The sequence below is a fragment of the Leptodactylus fuscus genome, chromosome 11, assembly GCF_031893055.1.
Source record: "Leptodactylus fuscus isolate aLepFus1 chromosome 11, aLepFus1.hap2, whole genome shotgun sequence".
Taxonomy (NCBI): Eukaryota; Metazoa; Chordata; class Amphibia; order Anura; family Leptodactylidae; genus Leptodactylus; species Leptodactylus fuscus.
Genome location: NC_134275.1, coordinates 81,447,357 through 81,468,682, shown reverse-complemented (window position 1 = coordinate 81,468,682; position 21,326 = coordinate 81,447,357). Strand labels below are relative to the sequence as shown.

Here is a 21,326-nt window from a genome sequence, read left to right as displayed (position 1 = left end):
GCTTCATTACGCTGGGTGGAGGTCACTACGGCCGGGCCCATCTGCTTCCAACTTACTGTAGGTGCACCCAAATGTAGACCAGATAATTGTTGATGAGACTGGCCTTCATCCAGGGCAATATGATTATTGACTTTCTGGCAAGAGAGCAGCTCCTGGTTAACCCCACAGCTTTTTAAAGATAAGATAATCCTTTAATAGTCCTACAGTGGGGATACTCAGTATGTTACAGCAGCCTAGTAATACAGATACAGGATAATACACAGTAATATATTACAGAAGTAGTAGACACACAAATGCTGAGAAAGATATACTAGGAGTCCATAGCAGCTAAGGAACAGAGAAGAAAGAAGGAAGACTTCATGGTCATAATCATTAGTTCTCTGTGCGGAGTGTCTTCGTTTGGTCTGATGTAGATTATACAGCCTGGTCGCGGTTGGAAGGAAGGACCTGCGATAGCTCCTTCTCACACTTGGGGTGAAGCAGACGGTCACTTACAGTGCTGCCAAGTCCCATCAAGGTCCCATACATGGGGTGGGATTTGTTCTCCTGCATGGAGGTCACCACGGACAGTATCCTTCTGTCACCCACCACCTGTACTGGGTCCAGGGGGCTCCCCAGGACAGAGCTGGCCCTCCTGATCAGCCTGTCAAGTCTATTTCTGTCCCTGGTTGATATACAGCGCCCCCAGCAGGCCACACCGAAAAAGATGGCTGAAGCAACCACAGAGTTGAAAAAGACCCTAAGAAGTGGCCCCTGGACTCCGAAGGCCCTCAGCCTCCTGAGCAGGTAGAGTCTGCTGTGGCCCTTTCTGTGCAGCGCCTCCAGGTGATCAGCCCAGTCTAGTTTATTATTGAGGAGCACACCCAGATACTTATAGGTCCTGACTATCTCAATACATGTTCCTTGGATCTCCACCGGGGTCGGAGCACTTCTCTGTTTACTAAAGTCCACCACCATCTCCTTGGTCTTCCCAGCATTAATCCTGAGATGGTTCCACTGGCACCAGTCCACACAGTCCCGGTATAAGTCTCTGTATTCCCTATCGTCGCCATCAGTGATAAGGCCGACTATAGCAGAGTCATCGGAGTACTTCTGTAAGTAACAGCTGGAGGAGTTGTGCCTAAATTCAGCAGTGTACAGTGTGAAGAGGAATGTGGCAAGAACTATACCTTGTGGTGCCCCCGTACTACAGATCACAGTGTCAGACACACCGTCCTGGGCTCTCACATACTGAGGGCGGGTTGTCAGGTAGTCTAGGATCCAGTTGGACAGATGATGATCCTCACCACCAAGGTTCAGCTTCTCCCTCAGTAGCCCTGGCTGAATGGTGTTGAAAGCACTGGAGAAATCACAGAACATTATTCTCACAGTGTTCGTGGGTTTCTCCAGGTCAGAGAGAGCTCTGTGAAGAAGGTGGATGATGGCGTCATCTACCCCAATGCCCGGCCGATGGGCAAACTGGAAGGGGTCCAGAGCGGAGCTCACTAGGGGGCGTAGGTGTGTCAGGACCAGTCTCTCTAGCAAACAGAGCTAGACTCCAAATTCGATGAGAGAGAAATCAGTCTAGCGACTATTAACAGTAGTATGGAAGTCATGAAACCATGTGGTTGTAGTATTGCTGGGACTAACCGGGTGGTCTCCATAGTGCTCAGCTTGTTCAGATTTGCTAAGTCCATAGTTATTGGACTGAAAAATAAAAACTTGTCTCCCAGATGGAAAAAGAAACAAAAAGTTGATTTAGAAATGAGGTGACCGAAGAGTTCTGACCTTGCCATAAGCTTCTTTCCGAGGAAGATTCTTGTAATGGACTCATGAGAATTTGCTTCTAAATGAAAATTCTGGTGGATTCCAGTGCGTCTGTTCTGACCCCCGAGTCATTGGACTGGCACCAACCCCTTACCCCCTCCTATGAGATCAGGGGGAGAGAAAGAGTGCGGCACGTCCTCCGGTCTGCATCTGATTATATTACCCGGGGATCAGAACTAAGCCGGGTCCATCTGAGTCCGAAAACCCGCCAGACGAAATAATGACTTTTTTAACTCCGACAGGCCCCTTTAATAGGCTTATTTTTTTTTTTTTTTAATAGGCTGTGAATCAATGAACAAAAAGAAATAAACCGGCCTCTTTTTTTTTTTTTCCTTTTGGTTGTTTTTTTTTTTCCAGGTGCCTCATCTTACAGGTTATGAATTTTTTATTTTTTGACACAGCTACACAGGGCCTGTGTATGAGCCGGCCACGCTGTACTTATTATCGGTGCCATTTTCTGCGATGACTTTTTGTTCACCTTTTATTTATTTTTCTGGGAGGCGAGAAGAGGAAATCCATTGGCAGACGGAAATATACAGGAATAGGGGAAAGTTTGTGTGTTTGGATGTTTGTTCCTCAATCATGCAAAAACCGCTCAACCGATTCACGTGAATTTTTCCACAAACATAGTTCATAGGCAGGATTGAATGATAGGCTACTTTTCATCACAATCACGGACATACGTTCTTGGCAGGAGCAGCCGAAAACCAGAACTCATAGCAGCAGGTCTGCAATCCCACACACTTCTTAGCATAGCAAGCCACAAACTCCCTATGGCCGCCTCCGGGCTAGCCCCTAATCCCAGGCAATAACATTTACATATACTTTCACACTTCCCGGCTCACGTTAAGGTTACTCTAGCGGCCTACCTCTTCCACACTCTGGGCCCGGTATCTTTGCCGAACACCAGCGCAATCGGGATCCGCGACACCGCCCAGCCAGCCACAGCAACTACACTGTATTTGCAAACGCACGTGCACATTGCCGATGTATACAACGTCTTCTGGGACGTCACCACTTTGCGGCTGTAGCCTAGGCCGCTGCGTCGGAAGTCCTCGGCAGCCCGCGACAGTCCCCGACGCCGCACTCAACTTTCTGGTCTTGCGCCTTCCTGACCCTCCAGCTTAGGTGAGTACGCTGTGTCATTCGGCAGCAGGACAGTGCATGTGCCAGCAGGGGAGTTAGGGGATTTTGCGGAGGGGGCCCGACAGGTGGAGGCAATAAAAGGGGGGTTGGGAGGTTGACCTGGGGTGCTGCGGGAGGGGCGTAGAGAGGATAAGGGCATAGGGGGTGCGGCCAGGGCCATGGGTGCGGGGGATGAGAGTGGCTGCAGGGAGCTAGGAGCAGACAGTAGGTAAAAAGCCCGAAGGGACAGGTGAGGAGCAAATGGGACAGGGGCACGCAGAAGTGGACGCGGCGCCACACGGCGGATCATAACCAACGGTGAATGCCGAAATATCAGCGGCTCAGTGCCAACTCCAACTTGCAGACAAAGTCGTGGGCAGATGCTAGTAAATAATAGATTTGGATAGTTCAGACTTTTACAGTTATACCCAATTTTTTTTTAAGATTATCTCCATTTGAAATTGAAATTTTTTTTTTTTAGAAACTTATTTTATACATTAATATTTTTGAAATTCATACTTTTTTCTTTTTTTTAATTGCCAACTCAGGTTCCGGACCCAAAAAAAACCCCATGTGAACTTACCCTTATATAACCTGGTAAGTGGGGGCAGGATCAGAAATTTAAAGTAAACATTCCATCTACCCTACCAGTAACACAAGGACAGTCTTGTACAGTCCCCATCATTGTGCTGCTGGTAGGATGTAAGGCAATAAAGATTTGCGTTCGGAGGCAGATCCAGCTAAGCAGGCTGTTGTATAGTTCCCATAAATCCTATAGAAATTAATGGGAATTATGGAATTCATAAAACGTAGCACTCTGCCGTTTCATAAAGTACTTGGTCTGTGATAGTATCTTTCCATTCAAACCAAGCCACTGACTCTCTCGGCTCCTGCTTCCTTTCCCTCTCCATAGACATGTGTAATCTGAGTCATGTGACCTGCAGTTAATCTAAGGACAGATATAGCAGAGTAAACTATTAGTATGGCAGGGGGAGGAGTCTGTTGAGAGCAAAGCACATCTGATACCGTATATCACATCTTATATTCTCCCGTACTATTGATTTATATCTAAATTGTCAAAATATCATTGCCCATTTAATTCCCTTATGGTGGCGCTGTAGAAACACTTAAAGGGATTCTACCATTAAAACCTTTTTTTTGTGGATAAGACGTCGGAGTAATCTTTAGAGAGGCTATTCGTCTCTTACCTTTAGATGTGATCTCCGCTGCGCCGTTCCTTAGAAATACTGGTTTTTACCGGTATGTAAATGAACTCTCTCGCAGCAATGGGGGCGGGCCCCAGCGCTCAAACAGCAATGGGGGTGTCCCCACTGCTGCCCGAGAACTATCTCTAAGTGCCGTCTCCTTCTTCGTCCACAGCGTCATCTTCAATGTCTTCTTCCGGCGCAGGCTCGTAACTTCTAGCAGAGCAGACTGCGCAGCCACACAGGCCACGGGAAAATGGACGCTAACAATACTGTGCAAGTGGCGATTTTCCCATGACCTGTGCGCCTAGAAGTTACGAGCCTGCGCCAGAAGAAGACATTGAAGATGATGCTGCGGACGAAGGAGGCTGCGCTTGATGATAGTTCTCTGGCAGTGGTGGGGACACCCCCATCGCTGTTTGAGCGCTGGGGCCCACCCCCATTTGCTGCAAGAGAACTCATTTGCATACCGGTAAAAAACTGTATTTCTAAGGAACGGCGCAGCGGAGACCACGTCTAAAGGCTATTCTGATGTCTTATCCACAAAAAAAAAAAAAAAGTTTTAGTGGTAGAATCCCTTCAATACATCTGACCACGGGTGCCCCAGCCCAGAGACATGTTCTTATAATCGTACTCGGGATCCTTCTAACAGCTCGGATCTATCCAAAGCACATATAAGACAGATGTTACTTCGCTGCGATCCATTTCTTCAGAAATCTTACAGTAATTATTTAATCCACCTTCTGATTGGGTTTATTTATCATTTACAAAGTATACAAAAAGAAAGACAAAAAACCAAGACGTCCGGGCTCCCTCCAGGGGCCCATAAAAAGCAATTAACAATTAAAAAGAAATGCAATGTATATTCTTGGACAGTTTTCACAGAAAACAAGTTTTTACAGGATGGGACTCGGAGCCCTTCCCCCATCCCGTGATGTCAGTGGGTAACAAAGGTCAGAGCTTTGCCCTGTTAATACTGGATTTAAATATATGTAGGTGTAATTTGCAAGGGGTTAATGACAAAAAAAAAAGACCGTTATCGAAACGGCAAAATCCTCCTTGTGTACTGATTGACTGTGATCAACTCCTCGTAGGTAGGCCACAACAGTAGAAACACTCTGTATAGAGATACCCTGTACATCACACAGAGCAGCCTGGTCACTATATACAGTATACGGATGCTCAGCATCGTTGCAATTTACCATTATACAGATTATTAGAAAAAAAAAAAAAAAAAAAATCAGTGGTTTCCAAAGTCAGGAAAGGAGTCCATAACAATACAAGGCTGTAGGAGTCTTCCCACATTAGTGTAAGTCAGCGTAATACTTGTTCTTAGAAGGTCCGCAGACAACACTGAGTCACGTGGCACTGCTGTAGTGTGAACACGTGGAAGGAAGTGGGACAATCGTAAAAAGTGCAAGGGAGCAACGGGGGAACCGCAGGGCGACACAATCAAAGGCCACTTCTAGGGTCACCCAGTGACTATGATCCCAAATGTTACGCTGCCTGTGACCACTAATGGCAGTGAATAGTCACACAACAGGGTAAAGATCTGCCCGTTGTCGTGTTGCGATCACAATGACATTCACTACCCTGTAGCAGCACAGAATTATTATATGATAGAGCTGGGTAAGCCCGAGCCTTGGCCACAACGACTCGCTTTCCTTATTTCAGGGTTCCCATCTCCTCCAGTCCGTGCTGATGCGTCGAATGGACATTTCCATCCTTCTAATGGTCAACGGAATAGGCCGGGGCGGCGCTCCAGATCCCGCTGTGCTTGGTAATAGGCGCTTTTTTTTTTTTTTACTATTTTAATGCTATTCAAGTAGCGTCTTGAGTAAGGTGAGGCAGGCAGACTTTTCTGCTCCGTCTTCAGATCTGCTTTAGTGAGGGGAGAGGGTTCAGGCCTCACAGAAGCCATAATAAGAAGGAAATCCGACAAAGAATTCACAAAAGTCATTTGTTCGCTTTCTTTCAGGAAAACACTGATGTAAAATGTTCTTTGGGGGGAGGGGGGGGGGGTGTCACTATAGAGGGGGGCCGTTGATGCCTGGGTGGTAGAAAGCGCAGCCGTTTTCGTAGCGGCAGTTTCCTTTCAGCATGAAGTGGCGGCAGACGGGGCGGAGGGACATATCTGGGGGAAAAAAAAGGAGAGAAGAGTTATATATCGGGACTAAAATATCACAGCTATTAAAGGGATACTCTCATCTTATATACCTGCAGACTATACACAGATATATCAGAATTGTCTGGTGGGTGCAGGTGCTGACTATAGACTCGCACCTATATCCAGTATGGTGGGGGGCCCTGTGTATATGCCAATACCTCTAAGTATACCGAAACTAAAAGCCACTTCAGTCATTGTTGTCCTTACCTCCGTGTCCTCTGTGCTCTCCATGCCCTCGGTGGTCTCCATGACCTCTATGCTCTCCACCATAACCTCTATGTTCCATTCCATGAGGCCCATCTCTTCCTCTACCCGGGGGCCCCCTTTCGCCTCCTCTTCCCCCTCGGCCTCTGTATCCTGGCTCACCTCCTCGGCCGCCTCTATTTCTGTGGAACGGTGGAGGGGGAGGCGGATGTCCTCTGTCGCCCCTCATTCTTCCTCTTCCTCCCATGTTTTCGTGATGTTCGCCTCTCATATCATTAGGCGGGGGTTCCCAGTAACCGTCGCGGGGAGGAGGCGGTCCCATCATCCGTGGACCAGGAGGGGGTCCATGTGGCCCTATAAAACAGAATTCCATTTTAGATTTAGGCTCAGCTGTATCAGCTTTAATTCTATGACAGGAAAGATTCAGTTCCAATTCAATCCACGCACACACGGGAAGAACATACAATCTCCTTGCAGATGTTGTTCCTGGCAGGATTCACACCCAGGACTCTGGCGCTGCAATGCTAACCACTGAGCCACCGTGTTGCCCCGATTCAGTTCCAATTCCAAACACATGCAGCCATTTAACAGAAAAGCCCAAAACATACCTTGGTATGGTCCACCAGGCCCAGGAGGTGGATAGTGCTGAGGCGGTGGTGGCTGTTGTGGATTTTTTGGTACTGGTGGTGGGAAGCCATTGTTGGCTGGCATTGGTCCTGCCATTCCAGGTCCGGCTATAATGGGAGTAGCAGATTATTGGTTAGATATGAGTCAATGTATGGCAGAGGGGGAGACATTTACTTTCATGAAGTCACTCTTGTGGGCACTTACGAGGTCCTGGCGAGGTCTGGTTTTGATTCTGTGTCTGACTTTGTAGTGATCCTAAAAGCTGTTTTATTTTATCAGAGAAATCAGGCTGTTTCATCAAATCCTCCGTCTTGGCGTTACCTTGTGCAGTCTGAAAAAATATATATACATAAAAAAAAAAAAAAAGTCACTCAAAAAGAACCAGAGGGCAGAAAACTCATGTGTGCTAACAAGGCGCAGCTTCTGACGTCACACCACATAAACCTGTCACACTGTCTCTTACCATTAAGGATGTCAAGATCTCCTGCATGGTGTCTGGCAAGGGACTGGTTTGGCTCTTCGTGTTACCCATGCTGCCCATTAAGTTGGCAAGTACTGGGGGCAACTTAGCACCGCCAGATAAATCTGGAGATTGTGAAGCTCCGCTCTGATCCATAGGCTCAATATAAGACCCATCATCCATGGAACATTCCTATAGAAGAATTATAAAAAAAACAGGTTTAATTTGTGGTCCGACCCTCAGCCAAGGAAGAAATATAGGTTACCATGAAAGCATTAGAAGATGGATGGAAAAGAACGTACCTCGTCCAGGGGGATGAGCTTTGGAGGTGAAGGTTCATAAGGTTCTGGGTCTGGCTCATGCGGCGTGTCAGGAACACTGTATTGAACAAGATAAAATATATTAAAATTCCACTTTCTGCGCACTGGGGCCATCTTGGCTGCCACGCTGTACTGACAACATACGTACCTCTCTTTGGATAGAAAGATTTCCTGCAGAATCCCCATTTCTCGCTCTGCCTGGGTATGCTTCTCTGTACTGTTACTGCCAACTTGTACGAGGGCTCCCGGCAGGGTCAGGGGTCGGGGTAGTACCCAGGGTATGACTTCTTCCATGGCATCGTGACTAAGTCGCCGGGCGTTTTGGAAAGCACGACGGTCCATTAACATCTCTCGTTTGGCAGCTTCACCGAAGTCCTTGATCTTGTTTACATTGACTGCAAAGGAACGACGGAACACTTTGTTAGGACTGTATAGGGACACTTTGTTAGGACTGTATAGGGACACTTTGTTAGGACTGTATAGGGACACTTTGTTAGGACTGTATAGGGACACTTTGTTAGGACTGTATAGGGACACTTTGTTAGGACTGTATAGGGACACTTTGTTAGGACTGTATAGGGACACTATGATAGGACTGTATAGGGACACTTTGATAGGACTGTATAGGGACACTTTGATAGGACTGTATAGGGACACTTTGATAGGACTGTATAGGGACACTTTGATAGGACTGTATAGGGACACTTTGATAGGACTGTATAGGGACACTTTGTTAGGACTGTATAGGGACACTTTGATAGGACTGTATAGGGACACTTTGTTAGGACTGTATAGGGACACTTTGATAGGACTGTATAGGGACACTTTGATAGGACTGTATAGGGACACTTTGATAGGACTGTATAGGGACACTTTGTTAGGACTGTATAGGGACACTTTGTTAGGACTGTATAGGGACACTTTGTTAGGACTGTATAGGGACACTTTGTTAGGACTGTATAGGGACACTTTGATAGGACTGTATAGGGACACTTTGATGGGACTGTATAGGGACACTTTGTTAGGACTGTATAGGGACACTTTGATGGGACTGTATAGGGACACTTTGTTAGGACTGTATAGGGACACTTTGTTAGGACTGTATAGGGACACTTTGTTAGAATTTACCTCTTTCTGTTTCATCCAGCTCAAAGTAGAAATACTCCCGCAGACGGCTCTCATCCGGCCAGCTGACGTTTTTCCTCTTCTTTCCCTTCTTTGTTAGTAGCGGGACTTCAGGTTCATTAGGTTTTACTTCTGTGGATGCCGGAGCAGGAGCAGAAGCTACAAAAGAGGTGACATGATAGATTAGATACAGATATAGAAAGAAGGAAACAATGAGGGAAACCATAGTAGAAAAATCATCAGGACTTACTCTCCATGGGTTCTGGAAGCTCCACAGCAGGCACCGGCGTCCCCGGCCTCTCCACATCCATCCCTTCAGCTGGCGGCTCTGGTTCAGGAGACGATGGCTTGCTTATATTGGATGCCTCTCCTGGGGACTTGCTGTCAAATGGACTGGGCTGCAAATACCAAAGTGTATATATTAGATACAGATATGACCGATCAGACTTGGTCTAAGCTCAGACTGGGCACCAACTTACCTTATTACTTGTTGGAGAAACTGCTTTTTTCTTCTTCTTGATCTTGATTCCGGGAACGGGCGCAGAATTCAGTGCGTCCAGAAAACCTAAACTCTCCATAGCTGTAGAAAGAGGATGCAAATGTGTTATTGGAGGGAATACAGAGGAGAGGAAAAGGACAATTACGGATACAGATAATGGAGTATTTAAAAAGGAAACAGGGTCAAGACGAAAACAAGGAAGTCACTAACAAACATGGCAGCAAGAACTGCTGACCCTGGACAGAGGGAATCAGGATTAAGGATGCGGAGGACAGGGAGAGATATCGGGATCGGTACGTACGCTGAGGAGGAATGATCTTGACTTTGATTTCTTTGGCAGCGTTTGGCGTAGTATTGAGAGGTTTGTACTTTTTCTCGGCAGGAGCGGCATCGGCAGCGGTGGGCACGGATCTGGTGGAATAATACAGGTGTGAGCAAATCAGGAACTACATAACAGAGGACAAACTTATAAAATACCAAACATCACAGCGATGAGCCCTCTTACTCACCCCTGCCTCTTTACTGGGACTGGCTTCAAGTATTTGTCAGATATAACAGGAACTGTTGTTGGTTTCTTGCTGGGGGCAGGAGAAGGAGCTTCAACTTCAAGACCTAAAAGAGGAAACAGCAGAAAATAAGTAAATCTGTCAAAAAGAAAAAGATCCTAAATCGGGATAAGAAAACCTGTAACGACCACAGAGAGGCCACTTACCGGTGGATCTGAATTTGGCGTGACTTGGGGCTGTCGTCCGTGGGGCCTTTGGTTTCTCTTTCTTTTTATCACCTTGCTCCTCGGCTCGGGCTTCGGCTTTCGCCTCGGCGCTCTTATCGGCGATAGGTGATCGCACTTTAGTGTCTTCTTTCTTTTTCTTTTTGTCTTTTTCTGTCGGCAGGAAATACAAGAGAATACGTTTAGTGCGTGCGCGGTCTCAGATACAATATCGTACCCGAAGATGAACTAGAAAGACATTTCTTCTGCGGTGGCAAAGGCTGCGTCATCTCACCTGGAGGTAGGAGGTTGCTTTGGGTTCGGATAACCATCATCCAGTCGCTGACCAAAACTGATGCCAACTTCCGAAGCTCTGAAAGAAAAATCGCATGGAAACTATTTAGCTCTTTGTGCTTTACTACAACCATGGACGGCGGCGGCAGCACTGACATCACATCTGTCTATAGACATACAAACACACAATATAGCTTACCTTCATCTTCACTGGTTTTGCTGAGCTGCTTCACCAGTTTGGCTGTGTTGTTCTGTGGAGACAAGAAAGAGGATTGTTCGTACGTAATCCCTACAGGATTGGAATATGTTCAGACATATATATATATATATATATATATATATATATATATATATATATATATATATATATATATCCTATTTTTTCTTATGTAGATTGTGAACCCCATATAGGGATCACAATGTATATTTTTTTCAGTATGTCTTTGTAGAATGGGAGGAAATCCACGCAAACACAGGAGAACATACAAACTCCTTGCAGATGTTGTTCCTGGTGGGATTCGAACCCAGGACTCCAGCGCTGCAAGGCTACAGTGCTAACCGCTGAGACACCGTGTTGCCCCATTCACATGAACTGACTGGGTTTCGTTTGCTCTACTACAAACCTGCTGTAATATACACTGTTTCGCTGTACGTTCCCTTACCAGTTTTAGGTGGTCCACGGTCAGAGGTAAGTGTTGCAGGGTGAGGAGGATCTGGTGGAGCAGCGGGCTGTTGTTATTGGTTCGGGCATAGGTCAGCCAATTATTCAGTAACTTGTATCCCCCGACACGAATAAACCTGAAAGAGCAGACAAAGAGGTTCACATACATGGTCTACCCCCAAATCCATCTTCTACTTTTGCTCCTCTCTATGTTGTGGCAAATACAGATGTAGCGGGGTGAACCCGCACATGTTGTTCAGTGGTAAGATGATATGCTGCAGCTTTCTGACAGACACGTCTGAACGGTCACTTACTTGGAGAGAATTTCTGGGGCTTGCGTCTGCAGGATAATGTTCAGGTAGATACACCGGCTCACCATCTTTTTAGATTCTTTCATTAAGCTGTGGGAAACAATTGGAAATGTAAGATTTTGCCGAATCCGTGAATACCTGGATAAGGAAATGACGCCAACGTCTAGATAAACCTACTTGTATATTTTGGTCATTGCATCGACAGCCTTCACTTCGCCTTCCTGTCCGAGGAAACAGTCTAGGCCCTTCAGGAGCTCAAGGGGGTCTATAGGTCCGGACCCCATATTGTTAGTGGCTAAGGAAGAAAAAAAAAAAAAAAAAAAAAAAAAAAAAAGAGGGGGTCATTAACTTACATGATATTTTTGAAATACAATTGGCAAGTAGCATGTGAAAGACGGAGAACATAAATGGGCCAGTCCAGACCCGATCATGTACCAGCAATATGAGAGAAGTGCCCATGCTTAAAGGGTTCGGCACCACATACGTCCACAGATTGTGTCTGGTATAGCAGCTCAGTCCTATTCACCTCAATACCAGACACGACCTATGAACCTGTGTTACCCTGGACGGCCCCTGTAATGGCTCATGCACACGGCTGTATAACACATAAATACAGGAGGCATGTATGAAGCCGAATATGGGAGCCGTTCCTGTCCTGGCCAGCTCATGGATGGACCAGCAATAGGTTCATGTGAATGAGTTCTGGATTAAAGGGGTCTCCCACGTACAGAATCAGATCTCTATTTGTAGATAATTAAAAGTTAGACATTTTTGCAAATGTAAGTAGTTAAAAATTCCATAGAGCTTTAAAGATTTCCTCTAGCCATCTCGGTGGTGACGTCTGTAGTCTTGATCGGTTGCCAATGGATACAACCACTAATGCAGAAACTTTCTATGGTCTGAGACTTGTCAGGAACCCAACTATGATTCTCTTATTGTAGCCGGGTTATCAGGAGGACACTACATGTATGAGAAGATAACCGGACCACAATAAGGACATCATGGCTGGTTATCAGGAGGACACTACATGTATGAGAAGATAACCTGACCACAATAAGGACATCATGGCTGGTTATCAGGAGGACACTACATGTATGAGAAGATAACCCGACCACAATAAGGACATCATGGCTGGTTATCAGGAGGACACTACATGTATGAGAAGATAACCCGACCACAATAAGGACATCATGGCTGGTTATCAGGAGGACACTACATGTATGAGAAGATAACCTGACCACAATAAGGACATCATGGCTGGTTATCAGGAGAGGACACTACATGTATGAGAAGATAACCTGACCACAATAAGGACATCATGGCTGGTTATCAGGAGGACACTACATGTATGAGAAGATAACCCGACCACAATAAGGACATCATGGCTGGTTATCAGGAGGGGACACTACATGTATGAGAAGATAACCTGACCACAATAAGGACATCATGGCTGGTTATCAGGAGGACACTACATGTATGAGAAGATAACCCGACCACAATAAGGACATCATGGCTGGTTATCAGGAGGGGACACTACATGTATGAGAAGATAACCCGACCACAATAAGGACATCATGGCTGGTTATCAGGAGGACACTACATGTATGAGAAGATAACCTGACCACAATAAGGACATCATGGCTGGTTATCAGGAGGACACTACATGTATGAGAAGATAACCCGACCACAATAAGGACATCATGGCTGGTTATCAGGAGGACACTACATGTATGAGAAGATAACCTGACCACAATAAGGACATCATGGCTGGTTATCAGGAGGACACTGCATGTATGAGAAGATAACCTGACCACAATAAGGACATCATGGCTGGTTATCAGGAGGGGACACTACATGTATGAGAAGATAACCGGACCACAATAAGGACATCATGGCTGGTTATCAGGAGGACACTACATGTATGAGAAGATAACCCGACCACAATAAGGACATCATGGCTGGTTATCAGGAGGACACTACATGTATGAGAAGATAACCCGACCACAATAAGGACATCATGGCTGGTTATCAGGAGGACACTACATGTATGAGAAGATAACCCGACCACAATAAGGACATCATGGCTGGTTATCAGGAGGACACTACATGTATGAGAAGATAACCCGACCACAATAAGGACATCATGGCTGGTTATCAGGAGGACACTACATGTATGAGAAGATAACCTGACCACAATAAGGACATCATGGCTGGTTATCAGGAGGGGACACTACATGTATGAGAAGATAACCGGACCACAATAAGGACATCATGGCTGGTTATCAAGAGGACACTACATGTATGAGAAGATAACCTGACCACAATAAGGACATCATGGCTGGTTATCAGGAGAGGACACTACATGTATGAGAAGATAACCTGACCACAATAAGGACATCATGGCTGGTTATCAGGAGGACACTACATGTATGAGAAGATAACCCGACCACAATAAGGACATCATGGCTGATTTTCTGACCTTAGAAAGTTCCAGCATTCATGGTCGTATCCACTGGCAACCGATCAAGATGACAAGACTGTGACTCTGCAAAATGTTTCATTACTTATATTTGCAAAAATGTTTAACTTTTAATTATCTACAAATTTAAAAATATCTATGTACATGGGAGACCCCTTTAATGCAAAGAACAAAAAGGAAATATTAAATATGGGGAGTCATGTGGTGACAAGTGTCCGGCCTCCCCAACATACGGCACGTTTCCTTGGAGGTCAGGTACATAAACCTATAGCCGGACTCATGTACGCCAGATCTAATAGTTCTGTCATTAGGCCATTTCGTCATATCATATATAGAATATACTGCACATTACAGGGGTTGTCTCTGTACACTGACACTAGATCATGCCCATTGTGTGGACTGATTCCTAATGGCCTTTTACACAAAGCAACGATTGCTCCAACCTGATCATTGCTGCCCATTAAAACGACAGAACATTTGTCTTTGCCGCCATCTTTTCATCGAGGGGATTAAAAGCCAATGTTTGTCATCTGACAATGACATTACCGCTATGACAGAGGGGTAGAACGGGCGATCGAATGATCACCCCAATGTGAAAATGCTATATCATTGATTGGACAAAAAGATCCAGCCACCAATGAAGACCCTTAGGCGTCATCCCCTTCACGTATCTTACCGCACAATAGTTGTATAACAAGTCACTCTCTGTATATGACTACAGCAAGTGCGAGCTGTAATGTGGCTTATATAGATATCATCAGTAAGTATATATATCTATATATAATATATATATATATACATATGTATACTGCAGAATAGGATACAGAGGTGTAGAGTTCACACTTGCAGCCTTCTATCTGCTCTTTGCAGGACCAGAAGAACGGCCCATTAAACGACAAATCCCATAAGGACCCCATTGACTATAAGGGAGCCTTCACACGGAGTAAATGCACCTGTATTTTTGCAAAATACAGGTGTAAAAATAAGACTCCCATTGACTTCGATGATATTTTTTACACGTATAAAAATACGCCGGTAAAATGTCATTGAAGTCAATGGGAGTCTTATTTTTTACACGTGTATTTTGCAAAAATACACGCGCATTTACTCCGTGTGAAGGCTCCCTAAGGAGTCCATCAGGTATCTTATTTTTTTTAACAGACAGCGCCAGATGAAAAAGCCGTAACTTTTCATCCGAGACTTCTGTGCAGGTGTGAGCGTCGTCTTATAAGCGGGTAAGCATGCACTTGACATTACAGATATTTATCAGGACGATTTTCACTGATTTAAATAGATTTTTGTTGTCATGGCCCATAAGCCCGTGTGAACCAACTTCCAAGGGATCCATCACCCTGTTTGTGCCCCGGGACCCCTATCAGCTCCGCATGGAAGCCAAAAAGTGCGATTCAGTGCCAGCAGGCAACAGATGGAGAACCTTTCATTTTAGTCATGTTAGATCCAGTCCAAATTTTTGGAAATGATAAACACCAAAACGAATAAGGAGCTGAGGTGTGAACAGGTCCCGAGGCTTAGGGCTATTGGAATGAAAAGGATCCAGTTACAGATGAGATTCGACTATTATAATGGTCGCTTTACAGACTCTGGGATGGGTCACAGTTTAGATTTGTTGAGGCAAGAGGTTTACAAAGCTGCAGAGAATTTCGGTCGTGTCGTCTTGTTTTCTTTTGTCTTTTTTTTTTAAACACTTACAGTAGATGAGACGAAAAAAAAAAAAAGCAGACTTTTATCCTTACTATGAACGTCATTGACAAATGTATGACATGAGGCGTAAGAAAGCAAGTTGGAAAAGAAAAAGAGCTAAATATTTGAAAAAAATTATTAAATCCTATTCCCGAAATATAAGGAGGCAAGACTCTTCCTACAGGCCTCAGACACTTGCATCGAGTATCTTGCATAATGTTCAGACACTACACATTCTGTTTTGCCACCGTTGCCAGGTAGGGGGAGACAGAGAGCCCTTGTAAGATGGCCAGAGGCCGCCGCCCCCTCCTCTCCCTGAAAGACAAGGCTGTTCCTAGATGATTTCCCTGCAGAGACGGAGCCGAACACACAAACACTCGCACACACGCACAGTAACACGCACAGTATCGCACCGCCTGCATATATTTTGCCATCGCACCTTTGCATTGCACTCATTCTCCCCTTTACTTTGTGACTATATTATAGCTGATGCAATGCCAAAAGTGCTCTCATAATATTACTGATATCTGATGCAACCCCTGTGCAACACGGCATTACAGAAATGGGATTTCCCAGTGACACCTCTTATCTACAGATTGGGGAATAAAGGTCTGACCCCTGAATTACCAAGCAAACTCAAGAATACTTCACTGGGAGGAGCGAGCGCGTGTGCGACTACTCCATTCACTTCTATTGGACTGACCTATGTTGTGCTCGGCCACCACCTGTCAGTCCCATAGAAGGAAACAGAGCAACTGTCACGTACACAGACTACCATGCTATTAAAATAGGGTACATGAAGACCCCCATTCTGGTGATTGCTGGAACCCCCCAACTATAGATAGATATAATATATATATATATATATATATATATATATATATATATATATATAATATTATGTGGGCCAGGGTTACTGTAAGAGCTGATTCACAAGGCCAAAGTGACACCTGACATCTGTTAAAAAATAGAACACGCTCTATTTCCCAGCTTGGCCCATTGCGAAGTGAACGGGTCCCTGTAAAGAAACGGGAGCCATTCTATACGCGGCCGTGTGAATAAGGTATTAGTGGGAAAACCTTTTGAATTGATTGGCTCCAATGTAGGACAGCAGCACACGAGCCAATCACACGACCGCTTATGTGTACAGGGGTTGTATGACGTACCACAGAAGCCACAAACACGTATGTGATGCTACATACTGCTCTGTCAGAAGAGACTGGCGGTATTATAGGGGCGACATACAAGCGATGAGAACACCCAGGCCCCATTATCAAGAGTACAGCAGGGCCCCGCTACCAAATGGGCCCAGGTGCTCTGACAGCATGTAAGATGAATTCATCTCATTCTTCATAACATACATTTTTTGTGGTACCAGGCTAATTTTTCACCGTAAAGTCTGCACCCCTACCCCCCCCTTTGCAAAACCGTTCCCCACTGGTTGTGTTCGGTATTGCACCTCAGTCCTACTCACTTGAATGGACCTGAGCTCTAATACCAGACACAACCCATGGTCAGCGGTGATGCCGTTCCTTGGGAGAGTGGGGCGTATAGGCCCATGAACTAGATTTATATTAACATGCATACAACACGTGCCTGCCTTATAAAGTCAATCAACAGGACGCTGATGAACTTTTAGAGGTGTCAAGTTTGACATATATATGTATAGAAAGACATATCTCGCTCTATATATATGTTAGGGGCACAAGACCCCTGAGTTATGTTGTCGTAGTTCTCTCTCTCTCTATAGTAATATATATATATATATATATATATATGTGTAATATATACAAGACATCCATCCATCTGCACATTCATACGTACTGACACACCGGGGTATTCTCTTACCACCACTTGAGCCGGCGTCATCTTGCAGGACCATCCTTCTATTCCACTCATTACATGCAATGATGAAAGCCGTAAGAGTTGTCTCTGTGCTAACTGCAGCGGAAACACTGGCTCCATATTACTCACCCTTTGATTCCCGGCAACGTTTATGGCAAGACATTTTGGCAAGTAAGAGCTAGCCTACAATGCTGGTAACGGTAAAGAGAAGAAAAAAAAATATACACAAGTGTCCTTGGCAAACCGATTAACCATGTCAGGGCTACAAAAAAAAAAAAAAAGGCTCCGTCTGAATGCTACGAGGAAAATATCAGAAATAAGCAGTGACGTGCAAGACTAGAAATATTAAGCTATAACTACGTTTTGTTTTTTTTTACTATTATGTCAATAAACCCCCCCCAAAAATGAATAAAAGCTTTGCCGACGACCATCGTAACTAAACATCGATGAACCTGACGGGGCCTCGTCCGGAGCAGCTCAGGACTCGGGACCTGCAATGGTTCTCCATAAAAAGGAGCAAAGATAGATCATAAGAACAATGACCTAATAATCTATGATACCTACACATGTATACGGTATGTGCACAACTACACAGCGCATGGCTACACTGACAACTACAGCATGGCATATTATAGATAGAACATAGGTCATATAGAATATATATAATATATACAATAAGCTTAACCACAAGTCTTATAAAGAGTGTACCGACGACAAAGCCAAGCATACCTATGGCCAAACCGAGCACAGAACAACCGCAACCCGACGGCACTTAGCGGTTTTTGTTTTCCCAAATAGGTAAAATCTAAGACATACCTGGCATATCTATATAAAAATGGGCAAAAATTCAGAAAATTCTATAAATCAAGTAAAAAAAAAAAACCTTCTGGCCATGGAACAAAAATTTACTGTATAGGCTACGAGATAGAAATGAAGGACATGTATTCGGATAGAGGTCAGTATGTTCACAGTAAAAAAACCAAAATACAATTTTTTTTTTAAAAAATACACGTAATTGTTAAAAAAAAAGATCTAGAATTGGTTCCTTGCACCATTGTATGATAATCTGTAAGAGGGCAGAGCGGTATAAAATGCAGGTCCTAAGACCCGTCTAGTCTCTTTTCTCCCCTCCCCCTTCATCAGGGGACATTTGTAGATGTAATGGGGGCGTTCCTAAAAGCTGATCCGACAGGCCAACCCACTGCAGTACACCCCCCCTCCTGTAAGCCCCGGCCGGGAAAAAAAAAAACAAAGGAGGGACAAGGAGCCATTTTGCTGTTGGAACTTGCTAGAGATCGAAAAACAACAAGCACGGCAGCCATTTTGGAGAAAGGATCTGAAGCTTCAAATTAGCAAAAGGCAACAAAAAATAAATAAAAAAAACTAAATACAAAAATGTACAAAAAAAAAAGCAATAAAAAGTCAGGCTAAAAAAAATAATCAAGGACATAATATAATCTATAAAAAAATAAAACTGGAACCTTTTCGGCAAGCAAATAGAAAACTATAGAAAGATATAAACATACTAAGAATTAAATATAAAAAAATTATTAATATATCTATATAAATAAAAAAAGATACGCAAAGAATTATATTATATATCTATAAAAAATAATCAATAGATTTACGGCGACGATGAAATGTGTGTTGTAATAATAAAGCCAAGACGAAATGGAGATTATGAAATGCCAAGCATGTCCAAAAAATGTACAGAAAGATAATGACATAGAACAACAAAGCCCGAGGATCCCACGGCCTAAGAACAGTCATTAGTGTAATATTTCGATGCTACAAAGATGCCCCGGTAGGAGGTTGGCAATCTTTATTGCTAGATTGCATGCAATTCTCTTAGGTAATTTTGCCCGGAAAAAAAAAAAGAATAGTAATAATTGGAACCCACTGAGGTGTAAATATCAATTCCTTAAGGACACAAAATAACAGTTACTACAGTAATATGGAGGTAGAACCAAAACAGGGAAGCTGCAAAATAAATAGAACGTATCCATAGATATCATAGCCTAGGTCGGGTTATCCTAGCCCCCTTCCATATCTGTCATTTACGTCTCTACTTCTCTTCCTGCCTGGTTTGAGGGGGGGTTTAATCTCGAAAATTTGCCATCAGGTTCATTTCTGTAACGTCTCTCCCTGCAATCTTTATGTACAGATTGCTCATGGATCTTTTCAGGTTGTCTCTCGTCCAGGTCAAAAGCTTTAAGACTCCCCTTCGTATTGTATTGTCTCCCACACAGAGATGAAGCTTTATGACCACGGGCTCCCAACATCATCTCTAGTGTGGGAGCTCATTAAGGAAAAACCCTAACCCCCTGCGTAAGTGCGGCTCATAGACGCCCGCTTATCCAACCTCTAGCACTAGAACATCTTCTCGTCTACTGTATGAGGTGAATAGGCATGCCAAATTATAGAGAAGATACACGTGATGGCGCACGGAAAAAAACCAAGAGGGTAAATCTTTCTCTGCAGCTTTCGTCTTGCCTTAAGGATTCAAACTGTGCCATTGTTTCTAGAGTCCGTAGGATTGGGCTTTTTATGAAGTTAGGACTTTTTTTTTTGTTTTTTTTCAGTGGTAGAGGGGTATGAGGAGTAATAAAAAAAAAATTGATTTTGTTTTTTCCAAGGTCGTTCGAAAAAAGCAACACTTACTATCCAAAACTTTCCTCCTGTGCGTCGTACGTAGGTATTGGGCTAAAAAGAGGAAGAAAAAGTAACAAGGGGAAGGGGGGGGGGGGGGGTATGTAGCCTTACAAATGTGCCTCAGATTTATGACCACATGAAAAAGTCTGTGGTGGCCATGTTCTATAGGGCGTAGCAAGTCACCGTCTTGGTATTTGTTGCCACACCTTAAAAAAATTATTCTATAGCTTATCTTTCACACGGAAAGACGACGGACTACGTATGTGACTAAGGTTATGCTATAGACGAAACCACCCTATAGAGGGGATGATGGTGGAAGATTTTCGGCTTTTTTTTGTTTTAATCAAAGCGGCACAAAATGATACGGGAGTGGATGGGGGGAAAAAAATTGTTAGAAGTCGTGTGAAGAGGCTTCCTCGAGCAATCTGATCTTCAGACTCATCCAACAAAAATTAAAAGGGGGGAAAAGCTTCAAGTTCTTTAGTTATTAATCTTTAACTATTGTCCATTATCAGGGCGAAGAGGCGGAAAACCCAGAATATTCGTGAAGACCTGTGAGGAAAGAAAGACATGGATTAAGTACAAGGCAAAGAGGCATCCAACATGGGAGAAAAACAGCAAGTAATGGCGTCTGAACAAAGCAAGGGACGAACGAAGGCACGAAATGGCGGCTGAAGGGGATGAAGGACACGATGGGGGAGGGGAAGGAGCCAACAACAGATAACAGCTCTGGAGAACCTACATACCTGACGACGAAGCGTGGAATGGCGGAGGGGTGACGCACTCCGCTTTATATAGGCTCGTGACGTCAGATGGGGGCGGAGACAGCCCAACGCCGAAATAAGGAACGCGATTGGTTACAAGAGCCAGGCAGATTTGAGAGACCGGATAGCGACTGGTGACGTCGGGCGGCTAAACCAATCACGAGCCGGCTAACCGCCAGTGCCGTTGCCTCCGCCCACGGGCTTTAACTCGACGATAACACGCTTCTGTGTGTATAACGCGCGACCACACTGGTGGATTCTTGTTCCTCTTCTTCTACTTGACTGAAGCCGCCTCAAAATGGCGACTAACTGAGGTAAAATGTTAGTATTTATGCCATATGAGGCAATTCTTAGCTGGGGTGACGTAACGGC

At 44.5% G+C, this 21,326-nt stretch overlaps 1 protein-coding gene across 1 annotated transcript; it reads right to left on the bottom strand.

Moving 5' to 3' along the window:
* Positions 1-4,879: 4,879 nt before the first annotated feature.
* PPP1R10 (protein phosphatase 1 regulatory subunit 10) lies at positions 4,880-20,936 on the bottom strand. The gene is made up of 19 exons (XM_075259206.1): positions 20,200-20,936; positions 11,691-11,808; positions 11,517-11,603; positions 11,204-11,339; positions 10,741-10,792; positions 10,543-10,620; positions 10,251-10,421; positions 10,048-10,150; positions 9,840-9,949; positions 9,519-9,619; positions 9,290-9,437; positions 9,043-9,198; positions 8,063-8,309; positions 7,897-7,972; positions 7,598-7,786; positions 7,339-7,465; positions 7,116-7,241; positions 6,511-6,861; positions 4,880-6,270 (listed from the first exon to the last, which is right to left on the bottom strand). Exons 2-19 carry the CDS (start codon positions 11,795-11,797, stop codon positions 6,164-6,166), a joined length of 2,472 nt encoding a protein of 823 aa, XP_075115307.1. The 5' UTR covers positions 11,798-11,808; positions 20,200-20,936; the 3' UTR covers positions 4,880-6,163.
* Positions 20,937-21,326: the final 390 nt, after the last annotated feature.